This window comes from Orussus abietinus, unplaced genomic scaffold, assembly GCF_000612105.2.
Source record: "Orussus abietinus isolate OABI.00-Male unplaced genomic scaffold, Oabi_2.0 scaffold70, whole genome shotgun sequence".
Taxonomy (NCBI): domain Eukaryota; kingdom Metazoa; phylum Arthropoda; class Insecta; order Hymenoptera; family Orussidae; genus Orussus; species Orussus abietinus.
Window position 1 is genome coordinate 571,755 of NW_019394280.1, and position 26,707 is coordinate 598,461.

At 34.7% G+C, this 26,707-nt stretch overlaps 6 protein-coding genes across 13 annotated transcripts in view; 4 read left to right on the forward strand and 2 right to left on the reverse strand.

Moving 5' to 3' along the window:
• The window catches only part of LOC105698359 (aryl hydrocarbon receptor), a 183,136-nt gene extending 175,613 nt beyond the window's left edge, over nucleotides 1-7,523 (forward strand). The window contains exons 9-10 of one of the 2 annotated variants that reach the window (XM_023434930.1): nucleotides 144-430; nucleotides 1,163-7,523. In XM_023434930.1, coding sequence (XP_023290698.1) covers nucleotides 144-389 — 246 coding nt within the window. In that variant the 3' untranslated portion in view covers nucleotides 390-430; nucleotides 1,163-7,523. Of the gene's footprint in view, nucleotides 1-143; nucleotides 572-1,162 lie in introns of those variants that run through there. The other variant, XM_023434929.1, reaches the window with a different exon arrangement.
• Nucleotides 7,524-8,877: 1,354 nt separating this feature from the next.
• On the forward strand, nucleotides 8,878-10,196 carry LOC105698361 (60S ribosomal protein L18a). Its single transcript, XM_012422548.1, has 3 exons — nucleotides 8,878-8,986; nucleotides 9,538-9,717; nucleotides 9,802-10,196. The coding sequence occupies exons 1-3, from the start codon at nucleotides 8,969-8,971 to the stop codon at nucleotides 10,135-10,137; spliced, it is 534 nt and encodes a 177-aa protein (XP_012277971.1). The 5' UTR covers nucleotides 8,878-8,968; the 3' UTR covers nucleotides 10,138-10,196.
• Nucleotides 10,197-10,695: 499 nt separating this feature from the next.
• Nucleotides 10,696-13,651, forward strand: LOC105698387 (F-box only protein 6). 3 transcript variants are annotated; one of them, XM_012422606.2, is made up of 5 exons: nucleotides 10,696-11,154; nucleotides 11,383-11,941; nucleotides 12,093-12,236; nucleotides 12,614-12,826; nucleotides 13,105-13,651. In XM_012422606.2, exons 2-4 carry the CDS (start codon nucleotides 11,417-11,419, stop codon nucleotides 12,803-12,805), a joined length of 861 nt encoding a protein of 286 aa, XP_012278029.1. In that variant the 5' UTR covers nucleotides 10,696-11,154; nucleotides 11,383-11,416; the 3' UTR covers nucleotides 12,806-12,826; nucleotides 13,105-13,651. The 3 variants fall into 3 exon arrangements, with proteins under 3 accessions (XP_012278029.1, XP_023290696.1, XP_012278028.1); XM_012422605.2 differs by having other exon boundaries at nucleotides 10,699-11,138; XM_023434928.1 differs by having other exon boundaries at nucleotides 10,698-11,138; nucleotides 12,614-13,651.
• A 192-nt stretch (nucleotides 13,652-13,843) lies between these two features.
• LOC105698383 (protein inturned) lies at nucleotides 13,844-20,372 on the reverse strand. 5 transcript variants are annotated; one of them, XM_012422602.2, is made up of 13 exons: nucleotides 19,718-19,795; nucleotides 19,453-19,605; nucleotides 17,896-18,067; nucleotides 17,501-17,801; nucleotides 17,153-17,425; nucleotides 16,990-17,061; nucleotides 16,508-16,764; nucleotides 16,315-16,404; nucleotides 15,917-16,259; nucleotides 15,368-15,702; nucleotides 14,927-15,255; nucleotides 14,687-14,853; nucleotides 14,050-14,529 (listed from the first exon to the last, which is right to left on the reverse strand). In XM_012422602.2, the coding sequence occupies exons 3-13, from the start codon at nucleotides 18,051-18,053 to the stop codon at nucleotides 14,050-14,052; spliced, it is 2,805 nt and encodes a 934-aa protein (XP_012278025.1). In that variant the 5' UTR covers nucleotides 18,054-18,067; nucleotides 19,453-19,605; nucleotides 19,718-19,795. The 5 variants fall into 5 exon arrangements, with proteins under 5 accessions (XP_012278021.1, XP_012278025.1, XP_012278022.1 ...); XM_012422598.1 differs by lacking the exon at nucleotides 19,453-19,605 and having other exon boundaries at nucleotides 13,844-14,529; nucleotides 19,718-20,372; XM_012422599.2 differs by lacking the exons at nucleotides 19,453-19,605; nucleotides 19,718-19,795 and adding an exon at nucleotides 18,923-18,950.
• A 93-nt stretch (nucleotides 20,373-20,465) lies between these two features.
• LOC105698384 (katanin p60 ATPase-containing subunit A-like 1) lies at nucleotides 20,466-23,582 on the forward strand. The gene is made up of 11 exons (XM_012422603.1): nucleotides 20,466-20,622; nucleotides 21,030-21,298; nucleotides 21,450-21,585; nucleotides 21,693-21,837; nucleotides 21,919-22,000; nucleotides 22,140-22,261; nucleotides 22,325-22,504; nucleotides 22,618-22,760; nucleotides 22,867-22,979; nucleotides 23,049-23,175; nucleotides 23,293-23,582. The coding sequence occupies exons 2-11, from the start codon at nucleotides 21,034-21,036 to the stop codon at nucleotides 23,489-23,491; spliced, it is 1,512 nt and encodes a 503-aa protein (XP_012278026.1). The 5' UTR covers nucleotides 20,466-20,622; nucleotides 21,030-21,033; the 3' UTR covers nucleotides 23,492-23,582.
• Nucleotides 23,583-23,870: 288 nt separating this feature from the next.
• LOC105698386 (splicing factor 45) lies at nucleotides 23,871-25,495 on the reverse strand. Its single transcript, XM_012422604.1, has 4 exons — nucleotides 25,242-25,495; nucleotides 24,823-25,134; nucleotides 24,283-24,726; nucleotides 23,871-24,190 (listed from the first exon to the last, which is right to left on the reverse strand). The coding sequence occupies exons 1-4, from the start codon at nucleotides 25,356-25,358 to the stop codon at nucleotides 23,903-23,905; spliced, it is 1,161 nt and encodes a 386-aa protein (XP_012278027.1). The 5' UTR covers nucleotides 25,359-25,495; the 3' UTR covers nucleotides 23,871-23,902.
• Between the last annotated feature and the right edge of the window lie 1,212 nt (nucleotides 25,496-26,707).

Sequence of the window (26,707 nt, forward strand, 5' to 3'; positions counted from 1 at the left end):
TCCTTGTTGAATTTTGAAAAGTATCTGGAAAAAGCTGTCGCTCTCGAAAAACCCCTTCGATAGGCGTTAATCATCGCGAGGGCACTGTTAGCTAGAGAGGGAAGTCGATGTACTGTAACGCGAAGTGGTCCTTTTGGTTGCAGCACATCACCGTCAACACCGGGAACTGTGGGATCAACACCGTCGGGGGTGGGAATAGGCATGGGCTTGGGCATGGGCATGCCCATGGGATCGGACAACAGCAGCAGCGTCTTGTACCATCCTCCGCACCCCCACGTGGGGTCATCGGGAACCCCAATGGGGTCAGCTGCCCCACAGATACCAAACCGGACGCCGGGAGTCCTTTGCTGTCCATCTCTGAGGTGACCAATACCTTGCTCAACCAATAGTCCACCCAGCACTTCGACGTCGCTCCATCTTGCTGGTGGAGGTAAGACCGGACTTCTCAACTACGAATTTAACGACCGCCCAATAAACCGTAACCCACCAAACACAATTGCATAACAATCCCACCAAACACGGTTACGTAACATACATATAATATATCAGTAAGATTTGTATTACCATTTCCTATTCAGCTATATAACACTGTTAGAAAACAAACGATGTAACGTATACATAATATATGTGTAATACGTCGTTATGTTAATATTATCGTACGGTAATAATTCAACGTTATATGATATTAATGTATCTTTTGAATAACATTCGTTATATATCATATTATTCCAGTGTTATGTAACTGTAACGTAGTGTGCTTGGTGGGGTATAGCCGTTACATATATCTCTGTAACATGTAATGTAACATATACGTAACATGCACGTAAAATTTGTATTACTATTTCTTACATAGTCAGAATAATTTCTACGGGCATGCATGAACTACCATAAACGTTGGAATATTACAAGTATTCATTAAATTCTTACACTTTCAGTACATAAGGTTGTGGTAAAATTATTAATCTGACGTCTTAAAAGTGAATTAGTATAGATTCACGATAAATGTTTTAATACAGTTGTCGTTAATAATATTAAAACATTCTTCTTAAACAACTAGCGTGGGAATTACAACTCTTTCTCAAAATCTGTTTTTTATATAGCACTGAAATATAAAACAGAATATGTTAAATCAGTTGATCTTAATCTTCTTCTTTTCTTTTAGGTGAAGAAGCAATGGTTTCCATGGCAAGCCGATTAAGCACCGACCGTACGATTGTACCATACAGATAACAACGGTTTAATTGCTATAAGGATATCTATTCAGTACTGTAATATACTCACTATGCCTTATTCTAATCAACACTACGACACACCAGTTACATTAATTTATTGCTATGAATAGAATAGTCGCGAGAGGATCGCTAGTTAAAGAATCCGCGGGTTAGAGTATTTTTGACGTCGCTCGAGGAAACGTTCGCTATCAAGGCGGAATCAATATCGATTGTATCGATAGCGATACGAAAGTGGCTGTAAAATGGATGCAAGATGACCTTGCCTTTTCGCCACGATTAATTAAACTTACGTACCAAGTAGAAAAGAAGCACAAAGCAGTTCTCGCGAACCCGAAGACTCTCGAACGAACAAACGCAACATTCGGGTTCGTTGCTGTAAGGGATTAAACGTATCTTCTAATGCAATTAGACTTTTAATCGTGCGACCCATTCTGTATCATATCATTAACCGCTTATATCATTTTTCGAAAGAGAAGAAAAATACGTATTCTGTGATATGTGTTAGGTAATTTAAACACAAAAACCGTCAGAGACGTAACTTGGTTGTAATATTTATTAGCGCGGGAGCAATAAAGAGTCGTCGCGAAGTACGGACAATGCACAAAAAAGATGGCGATCTGTGTAATTTCGATATGCGGTTTTTAATGCGATTCCTTTTAGCTGATTACGTCAAAGGGTTGGGTCATTATCTTCTGGTGCAATGTGTTTCTCTGTCTGATACTAAATCAATGGGAAATAAGTTAAAAACTACCTAGGGGAATTATGTATTTTCCCGCGGGTGACTAATTTGTATACCAGTGGTCTTAGATTAATTACGATCTGGGCTACTTCACGTCCGGTGATTGAGGAAGAATTTTTACGACGGGATTTTTTTTATTTTTAAATTTTCGAGGAATCAAAGGTTCAATGTTTTTCAAAATTGAGCATTCTAGCTATGGAGTTTGTGGTAATTAAGAAAGGTCCACTTAATTCTTAGTCACCATACAACTTGGGATAACCTGTTTTACTGAAAAATTACCGAAAACTATTAAGTTTTATAAGGACAGAAATGTAGCAAAGTTTTATCCCAAATTCATTTTGAAGCCATGAAACTATCGCGAATACCCAAGTCGAATTTATCGAACTTAATTGACCTTCTAAATTGTATCGTATCGTTGTATGTTCTGCATTTACCCTGAGAGAAAAAAATCACTTTCTATAAAACAAAGAAATTCTTAGGTCGTGTAGATACTTTACTGATTAGAACAAAAAATCTATTGTAGGGTCTTTCGAACAAAATTAAGACAGATTATGAACAAAACTCAATTTTCTCGAGCTGAACTTCATCAAGTTCGTTTGGCTCGTTATCGTTACATTTTCTGCATACAAACGAGTATATTCACTTCAAAGAGAGAAAGACTTTAAAGGAATTAATAATATTCTAATAACAAACTGGATTTTAATGGAATTACAGGTATCTTTGAATTTTTCTCTTAAACATCGGAAAGTTAACGATGAACTTCTTCTTGTGGTGACTACAAAAAACATTTGCTTGCCAATAATCTTGTTTTACATCAAATGAAAAGTAGTTTGAATTAAACACAGCACTTTATCCAAAAAGTGGTACACCTTTCGGTAATATTTTCTATATTTGAGACCAATCTTGTGCATGAAATCCTTGTTGCGAAACCATGTTTACTCGAAAGTAACTTACGATCATGTGGGATGCAACATCGATCGAAAATCAATTATACTGGAGCAAAGAAATTTCTTCGATAAGAAACGTTTCGATGGCCGCAAGTAATTCATTTCACCTAGAAAGTAATTTTTTCGCTCAGTGTAATTTGTCGACAGAAATTTCTGTTTCATTTAGTTCACCAAAAACGTAATGCTCATGTTTCTCATTAGAGTCTCGAAGTCCTCTAAAAGTTTCAATTAAATTGAAGCTTGAGAAAATAGAATGAAGACCTGGAATTCTTCAAATTATTAGGTAGCCCCCTAAGTTCGTGCCGTTTAATTATTTAACATCTGAACATATTATTTTATTCAAATAAGGAATCGAGAAACTGTCGGAATATATTATTGAGTAATATTGTTAAATTTTACTTCTTAAAATATTTTCATTTTTTAATTAAAGGCGACACGAACTTGCGGGATAACCTAACACTAGTCATCGGAGAAAGACGGAGTAAAACTAATTAGGAAGTATATTAGACACGTGAGATCGTTGCATTATTACATTCGTAAAAAAACATAATCTTAAATATGTAAAACTTAATATTACAATTTATGTCAATAATGTATATAAAACTCTATTCCTAGGGTCAGAAGTGATAGGGAGGATTTCAAAAATGAAGCCAGACTCAATAGAGTATTTGAAAATTGGGGTTTTTGAAATTTTATCGAGGCTCAGTTTAATGCTCGTTTGGACCTCAACTCTAAAAAAAAAAACGAACTCTAAATAAGCGTATAATTGAGGCTCAAATGAGACTGAGTACCTTAACATCTTCCCATATCAAATTGTCGTATTATATTCCAAATCGTCAAATTCATGAGGCTCATATGAGGTACAAATTTTCGACTCGGGTGGCACGAGAATAATACAAAACTATAACTTAATCAAATCCCCATTTAGTGAAAATGAATGATGATATCTAAATTAGTGATTGCACCGCAGATCTTGTTTCACGACATCATTCCGACAGAGAGACATTCGCACACGTATTTGTTAGAATTATCGATAAAAAAAAAACCATTCATTAAAAACGCTGCTCCATTTCGCTTCGAAAATCGAAATGTCCCTCTCGATTTGTTCTACGTGATTATTCAGAATTGTATACTAAGCTTAATTACACGGTTGTAGATATAAGAATTATGGCGAAACAATTTTTGACTTGTCGCTAGCAACGTATAGTAGCGTGCTATTTCAAATCCCATTTTTGAGATCGGTCGAACTTCGGTCTCATGCTTTACATTTCGAACTGGATTATGATTTTTTACTAAGTATTTTCGGCAAGCCTTTTTCGTGAGTATTACATATGTATATCGAGATTACGGTGTACGTCATTCGTACTATTGTTTATAAGCAACCGTCCGACGAATAAATGAATTTAAAAAAAAAAAGAACAGGAAAATCTCGAAACTATTGCGTAGAAAATCGGAGAAATTAGCCCCTTCAACTCACTAGTTCACCTAGGATCCCGGTCTTGCCAGTATTCTGTTAACGAGTTTGTAATTTTTGTACTTAATTAATTTATACGCCGTTTATGTGTACATGTAATTGGCGATTAGCGAAGCTAGACGAGCCATCCGTATAACCTGGGACGAGAATCCTCACTTGCAAAGCCAAAGAGACACTTCGGGATTTAATTGTTGACGCTGTTCGCACCGATGTCATCTCATTTCCGGAATTGGAGTTGTTTCGCTCTCGAGATAAACGTATCTCTTAATAATTATCGGTATGTTATGGGCAAAGTAATAAATATGGACACTGTGAATAATTCCCGGGCAGTAGAATTCCAGTAAACACGAAATAGTGGAATGCACGTTTTATATACATATCCAAACGTAGTGGAAATATAGCGTAGTTCCAAAAAATAAAAGTTTATAGAGTTTTTCTCGACATTAAATGTATGTGTATATAAAACATTGATATTGCGTGTTAGATTTGTTTATGCGTTTGTCCCTAGCCGAGAAAAAGCATGTATTTAACGTAATATTTTTACGTTCATTGAAATGAACGATTATGGACAATTTTTTACGTTCGAGCTGTTACATTTGTATGACATGTGCGAATTTACTTAATTCCACGTATTCAGTAAACGCGTTGAATTCGTCCTTACTTGTAATTCATTAATAAACGTTAAATAGACGCAAACCTCAACGTTGAATTTAATATAGAAAGAGTGGACATTGTAACGTACGAAACACGTTTTCTTGTGATACTCTTTATACGAATAACAATCAACAATTTTACCATGATTCTAAATAGGTATTCCACTACTTCTTGTTTATTGGGATAATTAAAAATTCCTGGTTTATCATATTGCCTATAATAGATACGTTAAATAGTACAAAAGGAGAAGAAACGGTTAGCGGCTAATTATAAGCGCCGAATTTGCATCGAGTTTCCATTAAGTATCCCATCTCTTCTTCTTTTTCTTCGGAATATTTATTTTTTCAACCATGGAATGGGAAAGATCAACCATTTATACGTTCATCCGAAATTGAGAGACTCGGTCGAGACGCATCGTCGAGTAATTATTTCAAAATCTTAGGAAAATTATCTTCGTAAAGGTTGACTTTGCAACTGAGCACGACATACTTGTGTTGTGTCTTGCTGGTGTATCTTTCGAATAATTTTCGGTACCCTCGCAATGTCGCATTAGGAAATTAATATTAATGATAAGTAATCGAGTCTAGTCCACGTACGATGCGAATTAGCGGTACTTTGCTTGGACTGTGACGGGTTCTGTTTTCGTTGTCAAGAGAGCTCTGAGAACAAGAAATTTGTTCCAACCTACAAACAATAGTGCTCCAATCAGAAACTACGACAAAATGTCGGTTGTCCAATTAACTTAGAAAAATTCAGCACTTTTTAAACTATATTGAAAAATGTACCTTCGATCGAAAATAATTAACGACGTGTTAAGCACCGACTATCAAAAAGTCCTTCGAGGATGCCCATCAAATTTTTCTGATAAAAACAAACAATACAAACATCGCAAATGCGATACTTTCATCACGATCATTTTAATGTTTAAAAGCATAAAAAACGCTTCTTGTAAAGCTAGTTGCCATAACAATTTATTCTCTCCAAACATTGCACTGTTAAAAATATCTATTCGTAATATAGTATATACATAGTCGAAGTTTTTTCAAGATACAATATCTCGAAATTTCGTATACAATTCTGTTCGGAATGTTAGTGAACATGTATACTAAATTTCGAAATCTTTTGTATACTAATATTCGTTCATGTACAAATACACAATGGTATATTTATTAACAGGTGTACCTATTTCTTTTCTCATCTTACTGTTTTATTCCAAATGTTGAATACCATTGTCCTAACTCTCACGTAGAGATAGTGCTCTTCGAAATACAGTACACATTTGTCCGGATTTAATTTGAGAGAAAACGTGAATTGCTAACCCTACTTCTTATTAACCATTATTTATCAATTTTCTTTTAGCTAAAATTGTATCATTAAAGAATTTGCGACAATCGGCATTCTTTTGAACCGGTGATAAGGATGTTTAAATCGACGAGTTGAACAAAATTGACTCAAAGTTTGGTCGATGGCGCACAACGAGGAAGTTTTCACAGCCCAAGCATACATGTATATTCACTGTATATTTACCATAAGATATTCGATAAGGAGTACCTAATTAAAGTTATACGATACCGTTTGTTTTTCAAAATAATCGACCTAGCTCAAAGCATGTATACCGTTTTCCGCCAATTTCCGCTCGAAGCAACCATATCATTAAAACAGACGGCCTTTTTGCGGAGTACCTCGGCCGAGACTAATTAAACAAACTTTTCAATCTTCCCTTCTTATTTTTCAGTCCTATTCGTTCGTTAAAATTCTTTAATCCGAATTCTTCCGAAGCACCTAAAATACTACTTTTTGTGTTTGGAACGTGTCATAACTGTAACGGGATGTTTAAGAGATCCATCAGGTGTATTAGTGCACCTCCAAAGAATTAATAACCTCTTCAAGGCTATGCTATATTTTCAATATCCATTGATTTTTAGTAATCTATTAACATTAACGAAAATTATAACACAATTCTGAACAGTGGAATTATTTGGCTCATTTGGTAAGGTATCTTTTCATTATGAGGAAGATTGTTCCCAGATAATTTCAGTTTATTGTTTTGATACATTTTTACTTTGTTGCGTTACTAATGATGGGTCCGTTGAACATCCTCAAGATCTTTTATTCTAAGATGTCCATTGTTTGTGTGTTTTTACAACAGTGGTATCGTTGCTACCATTCCAACATTTCCCAATGGAATACTAAATATTCCTTGATGTATTACAAGAATACGTTTACTTGATACCATGCGTTAATGTTGTACATGGCACGAAGCTCGACCGAGTCCTTCGACGATGAATTATCGATATAATTGTATCATATCATGCCAAACCGAATATATTACATTTTGGTCGTTCGATCCACATATCTCCAAGATATTCTATTCTATAGAATCTACTTATAATTAAATTTATTGCTAAACTGTATCAAATGTTTATATAAAATAAATTATAATACTATAGAAGGCATAATAACTATGTATTCATGATCGTGCATGTGTTTGATTTACTACCCTTGTCTTATGCATAAATGTTATTTGTTTTCCTTGAAGAAAACATAAAAAGAACAATTAAAACCAGAAGATGACAGAAAGTATCCATGCAAGTTTCGCAACTACCCTGTTAAAAAGAAATATTGTAGTTTCATAAAATTTTTGTTAGAAGTTTCATTTAAACACAGTGTACAACTTTTATGACATATTTAAAAATAAAATTTATAATACATGTAATCAGATGCAATCTACGTCAAAAATATGTTATAAAATACAACTTCAAAACATTATTCTACATCCTCAGGATGTCGGCGAACAACTTCCCAAGTTGGCTCCGTCCAGGTGTAACAATGAGTACGTATAATACGTTATGTAAAATACGTACTTTTCTACGTGTATATTACACCATATAAAACGTCTCTACTTTTCTACGCAAGCGCAAAATATATTACATCCTTCTATTTCTAAATAGAAAATAAATGCAAGTAGAAATTTGATATTAAACAGGGTTAAGTCGAAAGAATTTTAATCACAAACGTCAAATCAATTAGTCCTTAAAAATGTTACGTGTCACGTGTGCACTACAAACGTTATAACCTAATGGATACATACATACAAGAAAAGACAGAAAAAAAGCGTCGTGAACGCCATCATCCACGGATTGTAATACCAAAATTCAAAATGGAAAACCTGGGTGTTTTGATTTTTGGCAACAATCGTATTTGACGATGTAATAATAACCTTATTAGAAGAAGAAAGGAATTACGTGATGCCTCAGACCCATTTTCGTGAGAAGAATGAGAATTTACTAGTATTTACAGGTTAGTTTTTGTTATTGCGAGGTTATATTACATTATTAAACATTGAAAACTGTTAAATAATTCATGCTTACATGACATGATAAAAAAATTATATTGTTGAACTTCTAATTATAGTACACGTAAATACGAATGTAATACATATTTAAAAAATATGAATAGACTCGAGTCATCTTCTTTACTTTAAACGGTTTTCCATCTTCCCGCCTTCCCTGCCTATAACTCACACCTCTCAACAATTTTCGATTTACAAAGTATGTTCCTTTATTTGCAATATTACTAGACCGAAAGTGCTAGTGATCTTGTTCTTTCATATAGCGAATACGTAATTCGGCGAATAAACCCACGTGAGATGGAAGTGCGAGAAGTGAGCACGCTCGTCAAAAATACGTAATAATCGCCCATGATACTCCAGAATACACCGCTATTTTCGATTAGGCAATCAAAACTAGTGTTCACTAGCTGTGCATTTACGAACTATATTAAAGGTGACAATGTGAACACACCTCACGATACATACTTTCTCCACTAGATGGCGATCAAACTGAACCGGGAGAATCGTGAAAATAACGTAGCGGAATTAAGATCTTTTTCCGGTTCCATATAGCGTTGCACGCACGAAATCATGAAGGCGAAGGGGGAAGTGAGTGAATTTTCTTGACTTTTCACGAAAGTTTGCATTGTATGAGTACAGTAAATGTATTCATATAATCTCCATTTATAAAAATGAATCAATTTGCACCATATATTTGGTTACGGAGAGATTTGCGTACTCGTAATGTCAGTGTGCACAGCACATGGAACTTCATAACCTACAAGTGAACTTTCCGGTATTAACGTTGGAAGATAAAACATACCTAACCGATTGTATTGAAGCAGAAATATTAAAGAAAATCAAGGAATCATAAATTTGCTTAAACTTTGAACCTTACAGATGAACAAATTAACACAAATAGATATTTGTATGATTCTTGGTTTGTTGCCAATGTGGTCCATGATCAACTAGTCCGGTTTTATTGATTCTCGTTAACACTAATAGTACATCTCTAGTTCATACAATTATAAAGAGATTTTAAACTTTTTTTTTTACAGAGAACTATTTGTACATTATTTATTTATCAGGAATTAATGCTTTGTTGATCATCAATAATAGCCACTGCCTAAAATATTAACAATTGTATTTCTGTCTTACAGTTGAAGGAATATGAGGTGATTGGGCGTAAATTGCCCACTGAAAAGGAAAAGACAACTCCTTTATACAAAATGAGGATATTTGCACCTGATGCAATCGTAGCAAAATCACGATTTTGGTATTTCTTGCGCCAACTGAAAAAGTTTAAGAAATCAACTGGAGAAATTGTTTCATTGAAACAGGTATAGTAATATTCGTATGTTTAACCTGAAAAATATCTTGATGTAACAATAATTAATAAGAAAAAATTCAAATATCTGTTTTAGATTCCAGAAAAGACACCCATAAAGATTAAGAATTTTGGAATCTGGCTGAGGTATGATTCCAGATCTGGTACACATAACATGTACAGAGAATACCGTGATCTATCTGTTAGCGGAGCAGTAACTCAATGCTATCGTGATATGGGAGCACGCCATAGAGCACGTGCTCATTCTATCCAAATAATCAAGGTGGAGGTCGTAAAAGCTGCAAATTGCCGCAGACCTCAAGTAAAACAATTCCACGATTCTAAGATCAAATTCCCATTGCCTAAACGCATCCAACATCGCAACCGTATGCCGTTATTCAGTGTTCGAAAACCACGTACCTATTTCCTTTAAGGAACGATGTTATAACAACTCTTATGTGCTAAAGAAAATAAAAATGCATTTCCAATGTGGCTGTGTAGTGATCTTTAATTACCCACCATAACCATTATTTCATTTACATGTGTTAATTACAATAAGAGTTACTTCACTTATTATTCTATTACCAGCTTAAATGTATAATTTCATTCTTTGTCGTTAATTTTTGTAAAATGTATTATATCTGCAACAGGTTGAAGTCAATTTGCAAAAGTTGAATACAGTCAAAGAATTCAGAAGTCCCATAGAAGCCCAGATCCTATGTTATCGCTTGGTACTCTAAAAATTGGCTAACAAACCAGAAGTGGGGATAAAAGAGAGATCGCACGTGTAGCCAACGATATCTCACATACGGGAGGAAGAGTCGCATATAGATAGGCGAGTATGTGTGCAAGATGAAAGAATGAAATTCGCTATATATCGTCATAACATTAAGAGAGATGGAGAGATGATTACAGCGCCGCCATCCCTTGGCTAACATACTATTTATCGAGCATCGACATCCGTCTCCTTCTGGACTTCTATGGAGACTTCTGAATTCTTTGTGTAGTATTACTCTTATCAGTCATTTTATGATTTGTGTATATAATAAAAATGTTTAGTTATATGATCCTTTAATAAACAAAACTAATATTAAAAATCTTTTCTTTTGATTTATTCTAAGAGCAAATGACTGACAGAGTGCACCACTAACATGAGTTGATTCAGGTTGATTTTTTTTCCATTAATGAAGTCACATGCTGTCGTGGTTGATGAGTCATAAAATATAAAGCCTTCATGTGTACTGTACTTCACGTACAGACTCGCTTGTCATAAAAATTAATAGACTAGCACAGGACATCGAAGTAAACAAGCCACATATCATTGTCCTTCACGTGAAAGTTGAGGTTATGATATAAAATAAACCCAATTTATTACAATTTTCTAATGATTTCCTGGCTAAACGACATCGGTACTAACATCTTTCAACTTCATCAGTGAGTCCTTCATATAGTAAGAGATTAAGCACTAATTTAATTTAAACAAAAAGATTTAATTAGTTGTTGAACGTTTGACAGATCGGTTCCTTACATTTCTAATGTTTGTGACATATTTTCAACTTGACTTGTGTGCAACTATTTTAATTTTATGAGTTCTTACAAATACTTCCACCAATTGTCTGCATACATTAATCAAGCATTTAGCATTAATGTCATGTTACATCAGTATGTAATTTTTCAGCTGGAACATCATAAGACAATTTAACAATTGGAACATGGAACCTCGTGTTCCATTCGATGAGAATGGAGATAATGGTTTGATTATGGGGCAAATGTACATTCCAGAGGAATTACTTTCAGAAATACTATTTTACGTAGATCCAGACAGTCTTTTAAATTGCAAACTAGTCTGCAAACGATGGAACGTATTGATTCAAACTTACATATGGCGCAAAAAAGCAGAAGCTATAGTGAACGGACCATTACCACTGGGTAAAGATATACCCTGGTATGTGTATTATGCCATTTGCGCAAAGAAATCATTTGAAAGGAATTTATTGAAAAATCATTCTGGCCAATATGGTAATAAGCATTGGAAAATTTTGAGTGATGGTGGGAATTGTTGGAAAGTCGAGTGTCCACCAGTTGGTGTGCCAGATTTGCCAGATGATCCTGTTTTTGAAAAAAAGCAACATTGCTTTGTGACATCCTATGATCATTGTACGAAAGAACAAACAGTGGACTTAATAGCTGAAGGATTGTCGTCGCATCTGCTGGACAGCTTGCAACCACCTATAGTGGTACGGTTTCATTTCTATAAGTTACTTCTTAAATTCAATTATTATTTTAAATTGCATTTTGAAATATAAATTCTCAATCTTAACTTATGTACGTTTTATAAGAACAGAACTTTGTCTTGTGATACAATAATATATTTTTTTATTAAATTAGGTAAGTGAATGGTATGCCAGTAGATGGGATTGCCCTGCTGTTTATGAATGTTCTGCAAGATTACTGGGAGAAGATAAATCGATATTAGACTCTTTCCAATTCCATGATATAATAGAAACAGAAAAACAGAATAAATGGTTACATGTAAGTGTTGTTTTGTTTCTTTTCAAAGTGATATTTCTTATGTCATGATAGCGTAAGTTTGCATGTTAAGAAATGGAAACGTAATGAAAAGTGAAACATTTGTTATATTTCTTTTTATAATTAATTACTAATTATATACATCTTTTTGTGTTAGTATTGTGATCCTCTGTAAATGTTCTTGTTAGTGTTTGTGTGTTATTCTCTTATTTAATTATTGACATTTACAGTGAAACAAAAATAAAAACAGAAGTTTCACTTACAATGCGCATGGTGACCACACACTTATTTTTCTTTTTTTTTTGATACTTCATTGAGGTAATTGTTAATTACAACACTGATACCCAATTGTCCTCTGACATACTGACACTGTGTTGCAGATGTCACACGAGTTTAGAAATTATGGCTCTGGCGTAAGAAAAGTTAGTTTTTATCACGGAGGAATGGACAGAATGTTCTGGGCAGGCCACTATGGAAGTAAAATGGCGGGAGCATGTGTACTCGTAAAAATACCAGAATCTCAAAAGTGTGATAACGACGATTCAGAAGATTCATTACTTGATGTCGATTAATGCTGCTCGAATAATATTTAAGTAAGCATGTTTATCTCTGTATCTCATATGACATAACGGTATTGTATTGCTGCTTTTTTACAAAATAAGTTATTTTTTTATGCTTGTACATAATTTAAGTCTGGAAAAACACTGCTAAAAAAAATATTTATTTTTTTTACATGCATTTCTGTTACTCAACAAATTAAATTTTCTGCAATTTTATCCGAAGTATAACATTGTTACACAAATTGGCTTTGCACGTATCACTGTTTATATTAAATACTTTGATTCAAATTGAAATGTAATCTTTTAACCAGGTTAAAGAACTTGGGCGCAACGACTGAAACGTTAAATCTCGTACAATGAGATTTGATGCCCACGAGTACTTGAAATCAGTGTACTACTACTGCAAACTGTTAGTTATTACTGTTACTTCAGTAATAGTTGACGTTAAGAGTTATTATATTTATTATATTATATTTATAACTCTGACTGACTGACTGACTGACTGACTGACTGACTGACTGATTGACAGACACACACGCGCGCGAAAAAAAAAAAGATATATATATTTCTTAATATTGTAATGCAAAAATAGTATTTTACATTGGAATAAGGGTGATTAATATTTAATAGATTATGTGATTATTGGCGATTTATCCTGAATTGTGAAGTTCTATGTGATTAATAATATAGTGATAATACAATTTAACATTTACACTGGCACAGAAATTTTCGTCTATCTCTCCAAAGATAGTCGTTTGTTGATTTCTATTATTATTTACTTTTTAAACTGCTCTAAATTGTACATAGCAGATCACTATAACAATATCCTACATTTAAATAAAACGATATTAACTCCTATACTGGATTTCAATGTGATCAAGAACATCGATTCCACTGGACATATAGCTATATCTAGTTTTTCATGCATTACAGAGAAAAAAAAAGAAATATTTACACTATTATTACTACTTGTTCTAAATACAGCAAGTAGTATTATACAAATAAAATTAGATACTTATAACTTTAAAATGTAATAAATGAAAAAAAGGATTTCATGTTTCGAAAGTTTTACATGCATAAATTTAATTACTTTTATAGTTAATTTTATTTTAAACCTATTTCCATCTTGTATCATTCTTTAAACAATATAAGTGATATAAAATACTACACTATTATCAAAAAATACACTTCAATGATATATAATTAAAGTATAATAGGCCACTTATTTTACATAATATACATAAATATTTATTTACTCAATTCCACATAGAATCTAATCTAAAAGCCATTTCAATTAGGTTCTGCGGAGCAATGTCTTCATAACACACATACAATTCTTTAGGATGAGGAACGGTGTATAAACGTCCAATTACCCAATATGTAACATCTTCCCAATCGAACATGACACCATGTTCCTTAATTGCAATCAGACTCTTATTGATTACCGATTTATCCATTTCTTGGCTCAACATTTTTTTAAACCTTACATTATTGTTTAACAATTTATGGATTACATGGGCGCATTTATTAAAATTATATAAAATACTTTCATTTTTTGATGAATTGCTTAATGCTTTCGTCGACAGTAGAACACCTTCGAGCATGTCTAAATGAACATAATGGAACAAGTAATTATTTTCACCTGATGTTAATTTTTTTGGAATAATGTATTCGGCTTGGGTCAAGAGACTCTCACGTATGTCAGATATATCCATAGTGTTCGTTTGACAGTCATTCTGTAAAAACAATCAAATTGTAGAATAAATCTCATATATATGCATTCTTTAAAATAAATATATTTCAATTAATATATTTAACTTTAAAAATTATATAAAATGAATATATTCTTCTGCATAGTTCCTGATGTTTTTATGGTAACTATGAAATAATTACCCTGTATATGTCAACGTCAGAATCACTGTCATCAGAGTGCCTAGACAATGCATTATTTTTCTCCCGCGTTGCTCGTCTTCCCAATATGGGCACTGCCTCGTCACTGACTTCACTGATAGCTCCTGTTCCCTGACTCATTGAGTCTTCAGATGTTTGTAAAGAATATGCTAAACGAAATGTCAATTCAAATTGTTACTGCCAAAGTCATAGAAATAAATCTTTTAGATTTTATTAACTTACTAGAATTTGATCTTATCGGGCTTTGTTCGGGATTACGTTTCTTCAGTATTGAAGCAACTTCTTGAGATTTCTTACCCACAGTAGAATTAACATTCGGTTTAACTGAAGAAGTTTGTGCATCGGATGATTTAATAAGGCCAAGTAAATTTTCAGTAATACTGGTAGCTGATTTGATAGCCGAACGGTCATCCAGGATCACCGTTTCTGGCCTAGCATTAGCCGAAAGCCATTTTGCAACTAGTGCAGGTACACCAATTTTCTGAATATGTCTCAATGTTTCCTGCGCTTCTTCTACATAAAAAATATCCGGACCAGTGTTTTCTTTGAGCCTGCAATTTATTAAAACTTTATCATAGGATATTGAAATCAATTCAATTTAAAGGACCACTTTTCTTTCTCACAGTTTTAAAAGAACAGAACGCAGTATTTTTATTTACATACTTCGCAGTACACCCTCCAGATTCCAACAGTACTGCAAGTAATTCATGGTCATATCCTACGACAAGTAGAAACCATTGTCCATTTGGCACCTGTAATGCTCTACTGGCACCATCTAAATGTCCTCGACCACATGATAAGGGATAAACTTTTCTCCAGATCACTAAGGTCTTCAATGGTTCTTTGCTAATTAAACTTAAAAGGCCATTCCGGCGGAGAAAAGAGTGCACCTCTATCAGATCCTCGTGTGGTAAATGAGAGCCCAATAAATAGCTTTTATGATATAGACAGCTACCAAGGATCGTGTATAATCTTTGACAATCCATTGGATCTTCGTTCTGCAAAATGTTTACATGTATACCCGAATATCTATTGCAGTAAAATGTATTCTTATGGGTCTAACAAACCCAAACTTGGCGTTAAAGACTCGGTGGCGTTTCACGCATACACATGGCTTCGCGCATACGTGTACAACGTATGTAAGTGTATACTTGGCGTGAAACTCTACCGAGTTTCCTGATCGTTGATTTTTTTAAGTCACGGAGGACTTACCCAATCTCTGTAATCCATTGCTTCCATCTCATTCAATGCTGCATCGATTTGTATTTGCGCATCTCTTGGTAATCGCACGTGATGCGCAGCTGACATGATGCTCTCAAACTCATACTTCTTTGTATTATTTCCTTCGTCTTGTACTTCCGGAAACGTTTTATTTAGATCTATGTCAACTGTAAGATCCTTTGTTCTCAGTAAATAGAAAAAATTCAATGTAAAAAAATGATCTAGAGAACAGTGGTTCTCTTCTTCGGAGAAACACTTTGATAGAGTTTGATGGCAGAATTCCAAAACTCGTACGATGTCTGCGTTCAATTCTACTGCCTCTTGAAGACTGCAACTATATAATGAAACTGTGAGTTTATGAAAGAAGGATTTTGTTGTATGAAACATACCATTTATCTGGGAATGCTATTAAAAGTAATTCTGTGCCTCGAGGTGTGTACACAACATGAACATCCTCTTTTGAAACACGTATTGTTGTGCTAAAATTAAAAGGACATCCATCGATGATTTGAACCATTCCTTGATGTCAGGTTGGATAATTAAATTAAAATTCAAACTTATTGTAAACGTGCATTATTATACCTGATAGGTTGAAGTCCTGCTATACCTGGTAACATGTGGTCAAGTGTAATAAAAGCTCCCCTACTCAGAAACAGTATAGAATTTACACTTCTACTTTCCAATTGAGGAAATGTATAAAGCATTCCTTGCAATTCTGGTCCCGTTTCTGGTAATCCCGTTGTTTTTAAATATATCACACCTAGTGAATAGTTTAACAAGGATTCCATAAGATGTTTACTTCCTTCTTTGTCTACCAATTGTTGTACACTTGGCGATTGCTACAACAAAAAATATGTTTCCTCTTAAATTCGTCGACGATGTAATTAAAACATTTCTTAATCTCTTGTAATGAGTGTAGAAAAAATCAAAGGAAATTTTATTTATTTCGATACATTTGAGTTACCAAAATGTTTTCTTAAGATTAATATATTTGGCAAAAAAGGCAGAATTACTAAAAAAAATCCGTCATATTAAATCAATACCAAAAGGGTTAATGTGATTACCTTAGGAAAATTATTTTCTGGTAAGTTAGCTGTAACATCAATGCCAGCAATTCTTTGTAGTTCTAGTCTTACCTAAAATCGTAATATATTATGTTAATAATGAAATGAAAATAATTTTTACTCTTGAACATACTAAATACATTTCTTATATAAATGGTCTTACACTTATCAGTCCTGAAATTCCTGAAAGTGTTTGTTCCAAATTTTGAAACGTAATATTTCTGGCGTTTATACTGCGAAGCCAATCTCCAATTTTAATACTTTTATTCTTTATAGCTTCTCCATCAGGAATAAATCCAGCAACCATTACTCTAACTTTATCTGAGAATACACCTGGGATAATTCCCAAATATGCTTCACACAAAGTAGCACGTCTTCCTAACTTATGCCTTTTATCGGTATCAATCCATAGCGTAACATCTCGTATTTCTCCAGCCTAAAATATGCATATTAAATAGATAAAGTTATATAAATTATATTATACTTAACATTATTACTTCATTTGATGTACCTGACAATCTCTAAAAGTGACTTCCTTGGTACTATTTCCTTCTTTATTGTTGCCACTGGCACTATTCTCCGCCGCAAGATTGAGTGACTTCCTTTTACAGCTATACCTCTTGCTCTCTCTACGCCTGATGAGACGCATTAATTTGCCAGCTCTTGTACTACGTCGTCTTGTCAATTCACATGGTGGAGACTTTGACGTATCTTTCTTTACATTTTCTTCATTGTTAAAACAATCCACCAATGATTCTATATAAAACACTTCTCCCATTGCTCCTATTTCTGATTCCCATTCTACCACAGAACTAAAATCACAACAAAATAAAAACATTACCATAAAGATATAAATGACAATAATATTTCTAATCTTGCTTTTGTAATTAATACCACATTAATTACCTGTCGGTATCAGAATAATATGATTCAGAAGTAGACCCACTGTCGCTGGCCCACCAATCAGGATCCTCCTTATCTTGTTGTGTATTGTTTAAATCATCTATTTGTCCAACACGTTTATCCTCCGATTGTAGTAGTCGTTTCTGATCAGTTTCATTCATTCTTTCAAAGTACCCTAGGAAATACCGATGAACAAATTGTCATAATCGCTTTATGCAAATTACTATTACTCAACAAATGCCACGGTAAAACACATTTTCACTGCAACATTCTGTTACGATGAGCACAAACTCGTTATGAAAAACTGTCAATACAAGTGCAAACCGCTTTATTGTTATTTAATAATAACACAATTAAAATTTAACTGTCAGTCACCTGTATGAATCGATAAAACTACGATTACAGACTCCTTTAATGTTTCTTATATTATAACAATTTAATCATAAATTAACGGTTGCATCTTCGTTTGAACAAAACTCAAGAAAACAACATAATTTGAAAATAATCAAAGAAAAAAGTGTAAATATAAGAGTGACGTCCCGTCCAATTGTATCGCACCTGTTACCGATCCTGTGCATCAACCACCTGTTTAACTAGCCGAATACGTAATTGGACGATTCTTATAGATCTTATTCGTGATTGGGTATTCTTTCGTGGTTCAGTTGAATCTTGAATTCTGATTGGTCGAACTCTCAAAGCGCCCCATTCGCCCCATGCACCCATGGGATACATGGGTGCATGTTGGGCGGATGGGGCGCTCAAATTCACCCGCACTTGAGAATTCGGTTAAATGTGCAATACGTCCGGACTGCGTATCCTCGGATCGTAGGTCGTCGTTTTGTTAGCTTTTAGACCTGCTCGCAGAGTGATTTTTTTCAATACGAAAAATTAAGGGATTGCCAAGCGTTTGAGACGTAGGGGGATCTGCCCGAAGAGACTGCAAGAGTCGAAGAGGCTATATGCCGAAGCGGCCCTTTAAGAAAAGGGCAACTACGACCAGAGATCAGAGATGAGTTGGGAGATTGCTCACGGGCAGGGTCGTGCGATCGCATCGTGTGCTGCCCTCTGGTTTCGTACGTTAGCTTTCACCGTTTTTTGCCCCCAAGGGCGGCGCAACGAATTTCTGGTAGGGGCTTGCGCACTCGCGATGGCTGTGCCATCTACCAGTTGCCGTTGGCGGCTCACGTGTTCGTGATGGCTTCGTGATGGATTCGTGATGGATTCGTGATACCATGCTGCAGTTGACGATGGTGGCTTACCATTATGGCAATTTCCCAACTTATCTCTGCCAAATCATGTCTTCATGAATATGTTCTTCGATATAAATAGTATACGAAGATAATAAGTATGATAGCATCTTGTTGATACATAATAACTCCCGTTGTTTATCACGATTCAAGTTAGTTTCATGATGAAAAACATCTTCCAAATTCTTTATCAATAATTCTGAAGCTGTAAATTAAATTATTCAAAAATTGTACAGACAATATTTAAAATATAATAACAAAACAAGGATACTTTATGAACTTACAGAGAAAATAAGTAATAAAATTGCAATACCTTTAAGGATTCTGTGAAAGGCCCGAATTGTAATTTGTAATTTTTGCTTTGTCGCTATGTAATAGTATAGAAAAAAAAGGTATCAAAGTGTTGCAAAATAAATTTTGCTCCATTTTCTTGCAGTGTAGATCTTGTAGCTGCCAAAAAATGTTCCTATTAAAAACAGTGTTATCATTCCCCTTGGTGTACGCGATTATCTGTACCAGTTAAATTCTATTTTATTTTACAATTGAATACATGAAACATGAAATACCCGATATCTTACCATCAAGTGCTTCTCCTATTGCATGTAATGGGACTAAATTTTTCACAATATATTGTCCACTGTGCGATTCTAGTAATTCATCTTTCCTTAGAGGAATAAAAAAGTCTACCACGGTCATTTTAATTCAAAATAAAATATTTATAAAGTATTATAATTAATTATTTACGAAAATTAAGCAATCCAGTGGTCTATTGTACAAGTGTAATAATGTAAAACTAATTTTTCATAGAAGTGTATACACTAATTCACTTCAAATCTTCAATGGAACACTTAATTTATTGACTGCTATGAGATTTTGAGAAAATTCCTGCAGGTCACGACTCTTTACGGACAAAGGTAATACGTTTTCTGCTGGTTTTCTACGTTTTCTACGGTAAACTACTTGATTTATGTAATATCAGAGATGCTCATCTGTGGTAATATACGTCAAAAACCTCGAAAATCGTGAAATTACCAACCCTGGCATAAAATATCTGGACCTCACATAACAGTGGAAGGGGTAAACTCAGATACCACGTGAGCCGACGGCACTCGGACCCAATCAGATTTTAGATCATATATATGTAGACCGCCTTGCAGGGGAAGGGGGTAAACGAATGTATTACGTGGCCGGGAACTTACTCACACAGTTAAAGCCATTCTGCTTACAAAAAATCTTGGAGTGGGAAGTCCAATGCGAGGTCTAGTATATATGGCCTAAGTTCAATTAAGAATGGTTTTAATTGGTGGTTGATCCTCAACTGGTTGACGCACCGCGATCTGTGTGACACTCGCCGTGTTCAGTCGGACTGAGGACTGAGACCTTTGGAGTTGCGTGGAGCAATGTCAGAGGCCGAACAGTCAATAGAACTGTCAATTTTGGAGTAACATTAAAACTTTTATTATTAGTGGATTGTGAAAACTTAGTAAGTATTATTCGTAACGGAGGACGAAGATGTTAAAATGTAATTTGTAAGACAAATTGAGAATGAGGAGTTGACGAGAATCATTCGAGATATCTAACCTTTTACGTACACTATGAGGCTGGTGTGGATTTTGCCCAATTAAGGACTTGACGCGATTATAACTTGAACGAAGAGATTCAGTAAAATGATGCTGAATTATATTTGATTACTTGCGTGCAGTTTGAAGAAGGCTTCTAGTGTATTTGGCATGAATTAATTGTGATTCGCAATTTGTAGTGTTTCTTATATTTCAAATGTGTTCAATGTCTAGTACTTTATTTTTATCTAATATTGTATTTTTATTTAATAAACTCTTATTTCTGGTTCGCATAAATCAAATGTGTTATTTATTATTCACTTTATTGTAGAACCATGGCTGTTTCCATCAGTGAAATATGTGAAAATACAAAACTTGCTCGTGAAATGGCTTTAACTGGGAACTATGATGCTTCTGGGGTGTATTATCAAGGAGTAGCTCAACAGGTTCATAAATTACTTACAAGTATATCAGATGTCACACGTAAAGCAAAATGGCAATTAGTTCAACAACAAATCGTGGAGGAGTTTGAGAAAGTAAAAGCCACGTCAAATGTATTGCAACTTTTTAAAGTAGATTCGCATGGAGAACGAATATTAGGTAGGTTCACTGTAAATGCAAAGTTGATACAGTCATGAAAACAAAATCAGTTTGTGTCACATTAAATAAAAAGCTATATGTTTACTTTTTTGTTTTGTTACGCAATAAGTTTTGTTTACGGAAACAAAATTATAGTAAATATTCACTGTAGGTACATCATGTATGTCATTTGAAGAGCCAACCAGAGATGCCATTTCATGGTCCCGTAGTCGTACAGATACTGCTTGGAGTTTGCCAACAACACGAGATCCTGATGTTTGGCTTCCACTGACTCCTACGGAGCAGAGGTCAGCACCAAAAGAAAAATAATGACAGCTAAAAGTAAACATATTACTGCAACTGGAGCAGTATGATGCACTTTTATTAAATTGACCTAATTGGCATGTACTTTCAGAAATACTACTTCGCAGAAGAGTCAACGTAAACAACAAACTCGGGCTAATAATCGAGTTTCTTCTATCAATCCTTCCAAGAAGACAGAAAAATCAGTTCTTAAAAAGGATGAGAAAAAAAGTTTGAAAAAAGATGATTTTTCTAAGGTTAATGGCACTTTTATTCTAAATTCTTGATTTTTTCATATATATTGTTCCCTGATATTCACTAAATTACTAACTTTCCAGGCCCCAGAAAAAGGCGAGGCACCTATCGAGGAACGCAAATATGAACCATCTCCCAGTGACAAAGATCTTGTGGACCTACTAGGTGAGCTGTTCATTTATGTGCAAAAACTAATCAAACTATCAAAAAAAAAAAAAAAATGATCCAAGCCTTTTGTAATTAACATTATTGTATATAACGTAAAAGGCATACAGAAATTTGCATTGAAATCTATTTGTTACAGAAAGAGACATTGTTCAAAAAAACCCTTATATTCACTGGGATGATATAGCTGATCTACATGAGGCTAAACGGTTGTTAGAAGAAGCTGTTGTTTTACCAATGTGGATGCCAGATTTTTTCAAAGTATATAGATGATATTAAGAACTTATATTTATAATTGATGTTAACAAGTACCTCTTTATGTAGGGAATTCGAAGGCCTTGGAAAGGAGTTCTTATGGTTGGACCACCGGGTACAGGAAAAACGATGCTTGCCAAAGCTGTTGCGACTGAGTGCGGTACAACTTTTTTCAATGTATCATCATCTACACTGACATCCAAATACAGAGGAGAATCCGAAAAATTGGTTCGTCTTCTTTTCGAAATGGTGAGAATTTTAAACAGTATTGAAATGCATAAAATTTCATACAAATACTAAAGCATTTTTATTTGAAAACATTGTTTTACTAATATTTACACAAAGGTGTTCTTATCTTTCAGGCAAGATTTTACGCACCAAGCACAATTTTTATTGATGAAATAGATTCTTTGTGCTCTAGGAGAGGTTCAGAGTCCGAGCATGAAGCATCGAGAAGAGTTAAATCTGAACTTTTAGTTCAAATGGATGGAATTAGCTCAAGCAAGTGAGGATCATCAGTAATTACACGCCTTCAAAATGAATAAAGAATTGCCCTTTTATAAAAAAATATGATACTATTAGTATATATTAAAATTATACATCTTTTATAGTGACGATCCCAGTAAAGTTGTCATGGTGCTGGCTGCTACAAATTTTCCTTGGGACATTGATGAAGCTCTTCGAAGAAGATTAGAAAAACGAATCTACATTCCATTACCAAATCGTGAGTCATTCAAATTTACAGTTAGCATTGGTCAGGATTATTAATTTTGTAAATACTATTTATACGCAGATGAAGGCAGAGAAGCTCTACTAAAAATTAGCCTCCGGGAAGTAAAGCTAGATTCATCTGTAAAACTATCAGATATTGCAAAGAAACTTGAAGGCTACTCTGGTGCTGACATTACAAACGTTTGCAGGTTATAAATTGATTTATTAATTACTATTGATTTTATTCATTAAATATTTCCAAGGAAAACAATTTCCTGAACACGATATTGGGAATCGTGTATAAAAAGGAACAAAAATGTTTTCAGAGATGCTTCTATGATGTCTATGCGTAAGAAGATTGCAGGTCTTAAACCAGATCAAATAAGACAACTGCCAAAAGAAGAACTTGATTTACCGGTATCAGCTACTGATTTCGATGAAGCAGTGGAAAAGTGCAATAAAAGTGTATCTCAAGAGGATCTTGAAAAGTATGAAAAATGGATGAACGAATTCGGTTCTTCTTGATGCTGGTATAAAGAATCCGAAGGAAGTATTTATTTAGTTTTCAATTATATCTTTGATATGACAATAAAATAAAATTATTATGAAACAAAAAGTTGCAGTTATTTGTGAGGTGTACATGTTACTACTAAATTAACATTAATATATAAATTGAATGACGAATTCTTAACATGCAGCATGGAACGTGGAAATGCTGCTTTGTCTAATTTTCAAGTTTTTAACAAGCAATAAATGATAAGATGCTATTTTTTGTTTAATTGTTTGAAATAAACGAGACGAACCTTGTAGGATAAATATAATTATGGAAATATTTTTTTCCTTTAAATTATGAGGAATGACGCGTATGTCGCTCATTTTGTGTATTAAGTGATATTTGCTGGGATAAAAATTAATATAAATGGTTTATTTCTATGATTAATCCATTAATTGGAAATTGTCTAATTTCTCGCTAGAGTAAAACCCAGCCTTCACTTGCCTACCACCAAAAAATCGCCCATTCAAATCTACAACTGCTTTAATGGCACTTTCTATTCTTTTGAATTCAACAAAAATTCGAACAGCTTCCTCAGGTGGTGCGTCGATCACTTCATGAATTATAACTCGTCCCACATCACCATACTTTGTATTGCATTCATCCTTAACTTCTGGTTCAAGATCATCGTCTACTTCTCCAGGACCAACCATATTTCGCAGTAATACCACCTTGAATCAAATTTAATAAAATGTACAACTGTAATAAAGGACAAGAGTTCCTTTGGTACATTTGATACACTACAGTATAAAAATTAACTTACCTTGCTAGGTGATTTCATAATTTCAGTAATACTTGGCTCCTCTTGAGGCTGTTGCTGTTGCGACTGAGTAGCTGATTGTGCAGGTGGTGGTGATGACGACGTTGTCGATGTTAATGGTGGAGGCATAAGTTGTTCTCTTTCTCCGACGATTCTACCTCCTCGTTTACTAGTTTTCTCCACTTGCAATGCAACTGACATACCTTGCTCTTTTTTCCCAAGTCCTTGGCCTTCCTTAAACCCATACTTTGCCATTATTTTAGCAGCAACGGAAGATGTCGTATAACCAAGATTGGAAGAGTGCATTCGAGCCGTAGTTGAAGGAACTTCTGCAGGTTCTTGTAAAGATGGAGGTGGTGCTATCGCTGCTCCACCCGGAGCAATCCTAGCTACAGGTGGACGTTCCTCCTCTCTTTCCACAGGTATCGAAACAACCGTGGAAGTAGACTATAAAGTATAAGCTTTTATTTATACAATTCATTCATCAGTAAAAGAACGGTATAAAAAGACAAGACTATAACAGTAGTATCTCTTCCGCAGCACCTGTACATCTTCAAAACGTGGGTTGTCTCGTCTACGTTTGCGCAATTCAGATTCCTGATCGTGTTCTCTATCTCGAATATCTCTTAATTCTTTCACGACTTTCTCATATTCATTTGGCCACATTGGATCATACTCATTAATGACATTCCAGTCAAATTCTCCACTGATAGTACTGTTATTGCTACCAGTCGAACTAAGAATGTTACCGATGAGACCATCGTCCTCTTTCTCCCCATCCCGTAAAGATTTGGATTTTAAGTCAATTACAGGAGCCAAAATCGCTGCCGCCTTTCTGTATTGCTCTCGCTTGGGCTAAAACATCATGTCGAATGTTGCGCATATATTTCATTCTATTTCTATGTAACACAGTCAAGCACATCATTTGTTAACCTATATTAGACTTGTGAAATGAAACTTACTTGCGTAGTCGCGGCTTTCTTTAACTGCAACTGCGATTGCAGCAATTTTATTCCGGAAGACCATCCTGCGACCTTCTCGTTTGTCCGGTGTTTGTCAAAATCGTCATACAACGACATTTTCACATTTTGTATTGATTGCTCAAAGAAAAGTCAAAATGTTTAGTACACTAATGAACCTGAATGAACCTTAAAAAAATCAGGCATCTGACGGGCAAAGAATTTAGAAGTCTCCATAGAAGTCCAGAAGGATAAGGACATTTGATCCTTAACAAATAGTATATTAGCAAACGGACGGCGGCGCTGTAATCGTCTCTCCGTCTCTCTTAATCTTATGGCAAAATATGGGGGACTGCATTAGTTCTTTATCTTGCTCACGGTGACAGTTGCACTTGACTGCAGCGCCACCTAAAAAGAGCACCAGAAATAATGAACTAAGTCGCATGGTCTGAAGAGACTCGACAGTTGCCGATGTATACACAATTTCAAGAAAAAGAGCATGTTTAATATTTTCTTACGCGAAAAATGTATCACTCAAAATATCAGTTATGAAGTTACAAGTTGCATCAAAATCTGTAACGAAGAATTTCAATTTTATCAGCTGATGATAATAGGTGGTGATATCACTTCTTTACCTTTGGTTGGATGAACGATGAATCGAATAAGTCGGAATCCCACTAAACGTATTGGGTGTCCTACAGAGTGCATTCTTTGTGACGCGACGCACTGAGAACTTTCACTGGAGTCCCATTGAACGCGTTGGGTGTCACACACAGCGCGGCGCGTGGACGCATCAAGAATGAAAAACGAATTGAAATTGTGACGGAAATGATGTCGAAATGTAGCGCAGTTTCCATTGGTTGTTCATGCTAGACGCATTGCCGCCTCGCGTTCTCTGTGACAACCAACGCGCTCAGTGGGAAGTCCTTAACGTCTCTTCTTTGAATATTTAACGAATATAAATATTTATATTTTATATTACTTACTATGACAAAAGAATGATAAAAATCTCTAATGCGTAAAAATGAAGTCAAGTGGGAATTGTAAGACAAGGCAAAAATGTATAATTAGAAGGTATCATCAACTCGGAAGCAAGTCGGCGCGAAGCCGAGATCGTTGCTCCGACTCGTTTGCATAAGTTACTTTAAGAACAATTACATCATCTTCGTGAGAAAATGTCAAAATGTCGGAATTCGCCGTCTCGGGAGAAATGGTAAGGTCGGACCAATTGAAAGCTCAGATAGTCGGCGTAGCCTTTCGTCTTAGCTCCTAACCTTAGCAACGTGGGACGGATTAATTTGAATTCCACCCATGGCGGGAATGGGAGCATAAATGAAACTACTAATTGGTGTCGTCCTACGCACTTTCTCTTCGGACAGCTAGTAGTAAATATAGAACAAAAAAGGCGCACAAAGTCAGTCCTCGTGATCGTTAAAGCGATATTCGCCCATTTATACTAGAATTAATGC

Coding starts and splice junctions, on each gene's coding strand:
- LOC105698387 (XM_023434928.1), top strand. CDS start 11,089: ATGATTTCCTGGCTAAACGACATCGGTACTAACATCTTTCAACTTCAT. Junction 11,139..11,382: donor AACATCTTTCAACTTCATCA/GTGAGTCCTTCA, acceptor GTAATTTTTCAG/CTGGAACATCATAAGACAAT. Junction 12,237..12,613: donor AACAGAATAAATGGTTACAT/GTAAGTGTTGTT, acceptor ACTGTGTTGCAG/ATGTCACACGAGTTTAGAAA.
- LOC105698386 (XM_012422604.1), bottom strand. CDS start 25,358: ATGTCGTTGTATGACGATTTTGACAAACACCGGACAAACGAGAAGGTC. Junction 25,135..25,241: donor AGAAAGCCGCGACTACGCAA/GTAAGTTTCATT, acceptor ATGATGTTTTAG/CCCAAGCGAGAGCAATACAG. Junction 24,727..24,822: donor CACGTTTTGAAGATGTACAG/GTGCTGCGGAAG, acceptor TATACTTTATAG/TCTACTTCCACGGTTGTTTC.
- LOC105698384 (XM_012422603.1), top strand. CDS start 21,034: ATGGCTGTTTCCATCAGTGAAATATGTGAAAATACAAAACTTGCTCGT. Junction 22,001..22,139: donor AGATCTTGTGGACCTACTAG/GTGAGCTGTTCA, acceptor TATTTGTTACAG/AAAGAGACATTGTTCAAAAA. Junction 22,505..22,617: donor TTCGTCTTCTTTTCGAAATG/GTGAGAATTTTA, acceptor CTTATCTTTCAG/GCAAGATTTTACGCACCAAG.
- LOC105698383 (XM_012422598.1), bottom strand. CDS start 19,835: ATGACCGTGGTAGACTTTTTTATTCCTCTAAGGAAAGATGAATTACTA. Junction 15,703..15,916: donor CAATGGATTACAGAGATTGG/GTAAGTCCTCCG, acceptor AACATTTTGCAG/AACGAAGATCCAATGGATTG. Junction 14,854..14,926: donor CCCGATAAGATCAAATTCTA/GTAAGTTAATAA, acceptor CATTTCGTTTAG/CATATTCTTTACAAACATCT.
- LOC105698361 (XM_012422548.1), top strand. Junction 9,718..9,801: donor AAATTGTTTCATTGAAACAG/GTATAGTAATAT, acceptor TATCTGTTTTAG/ATTCCAGAAAAGACACCCAT.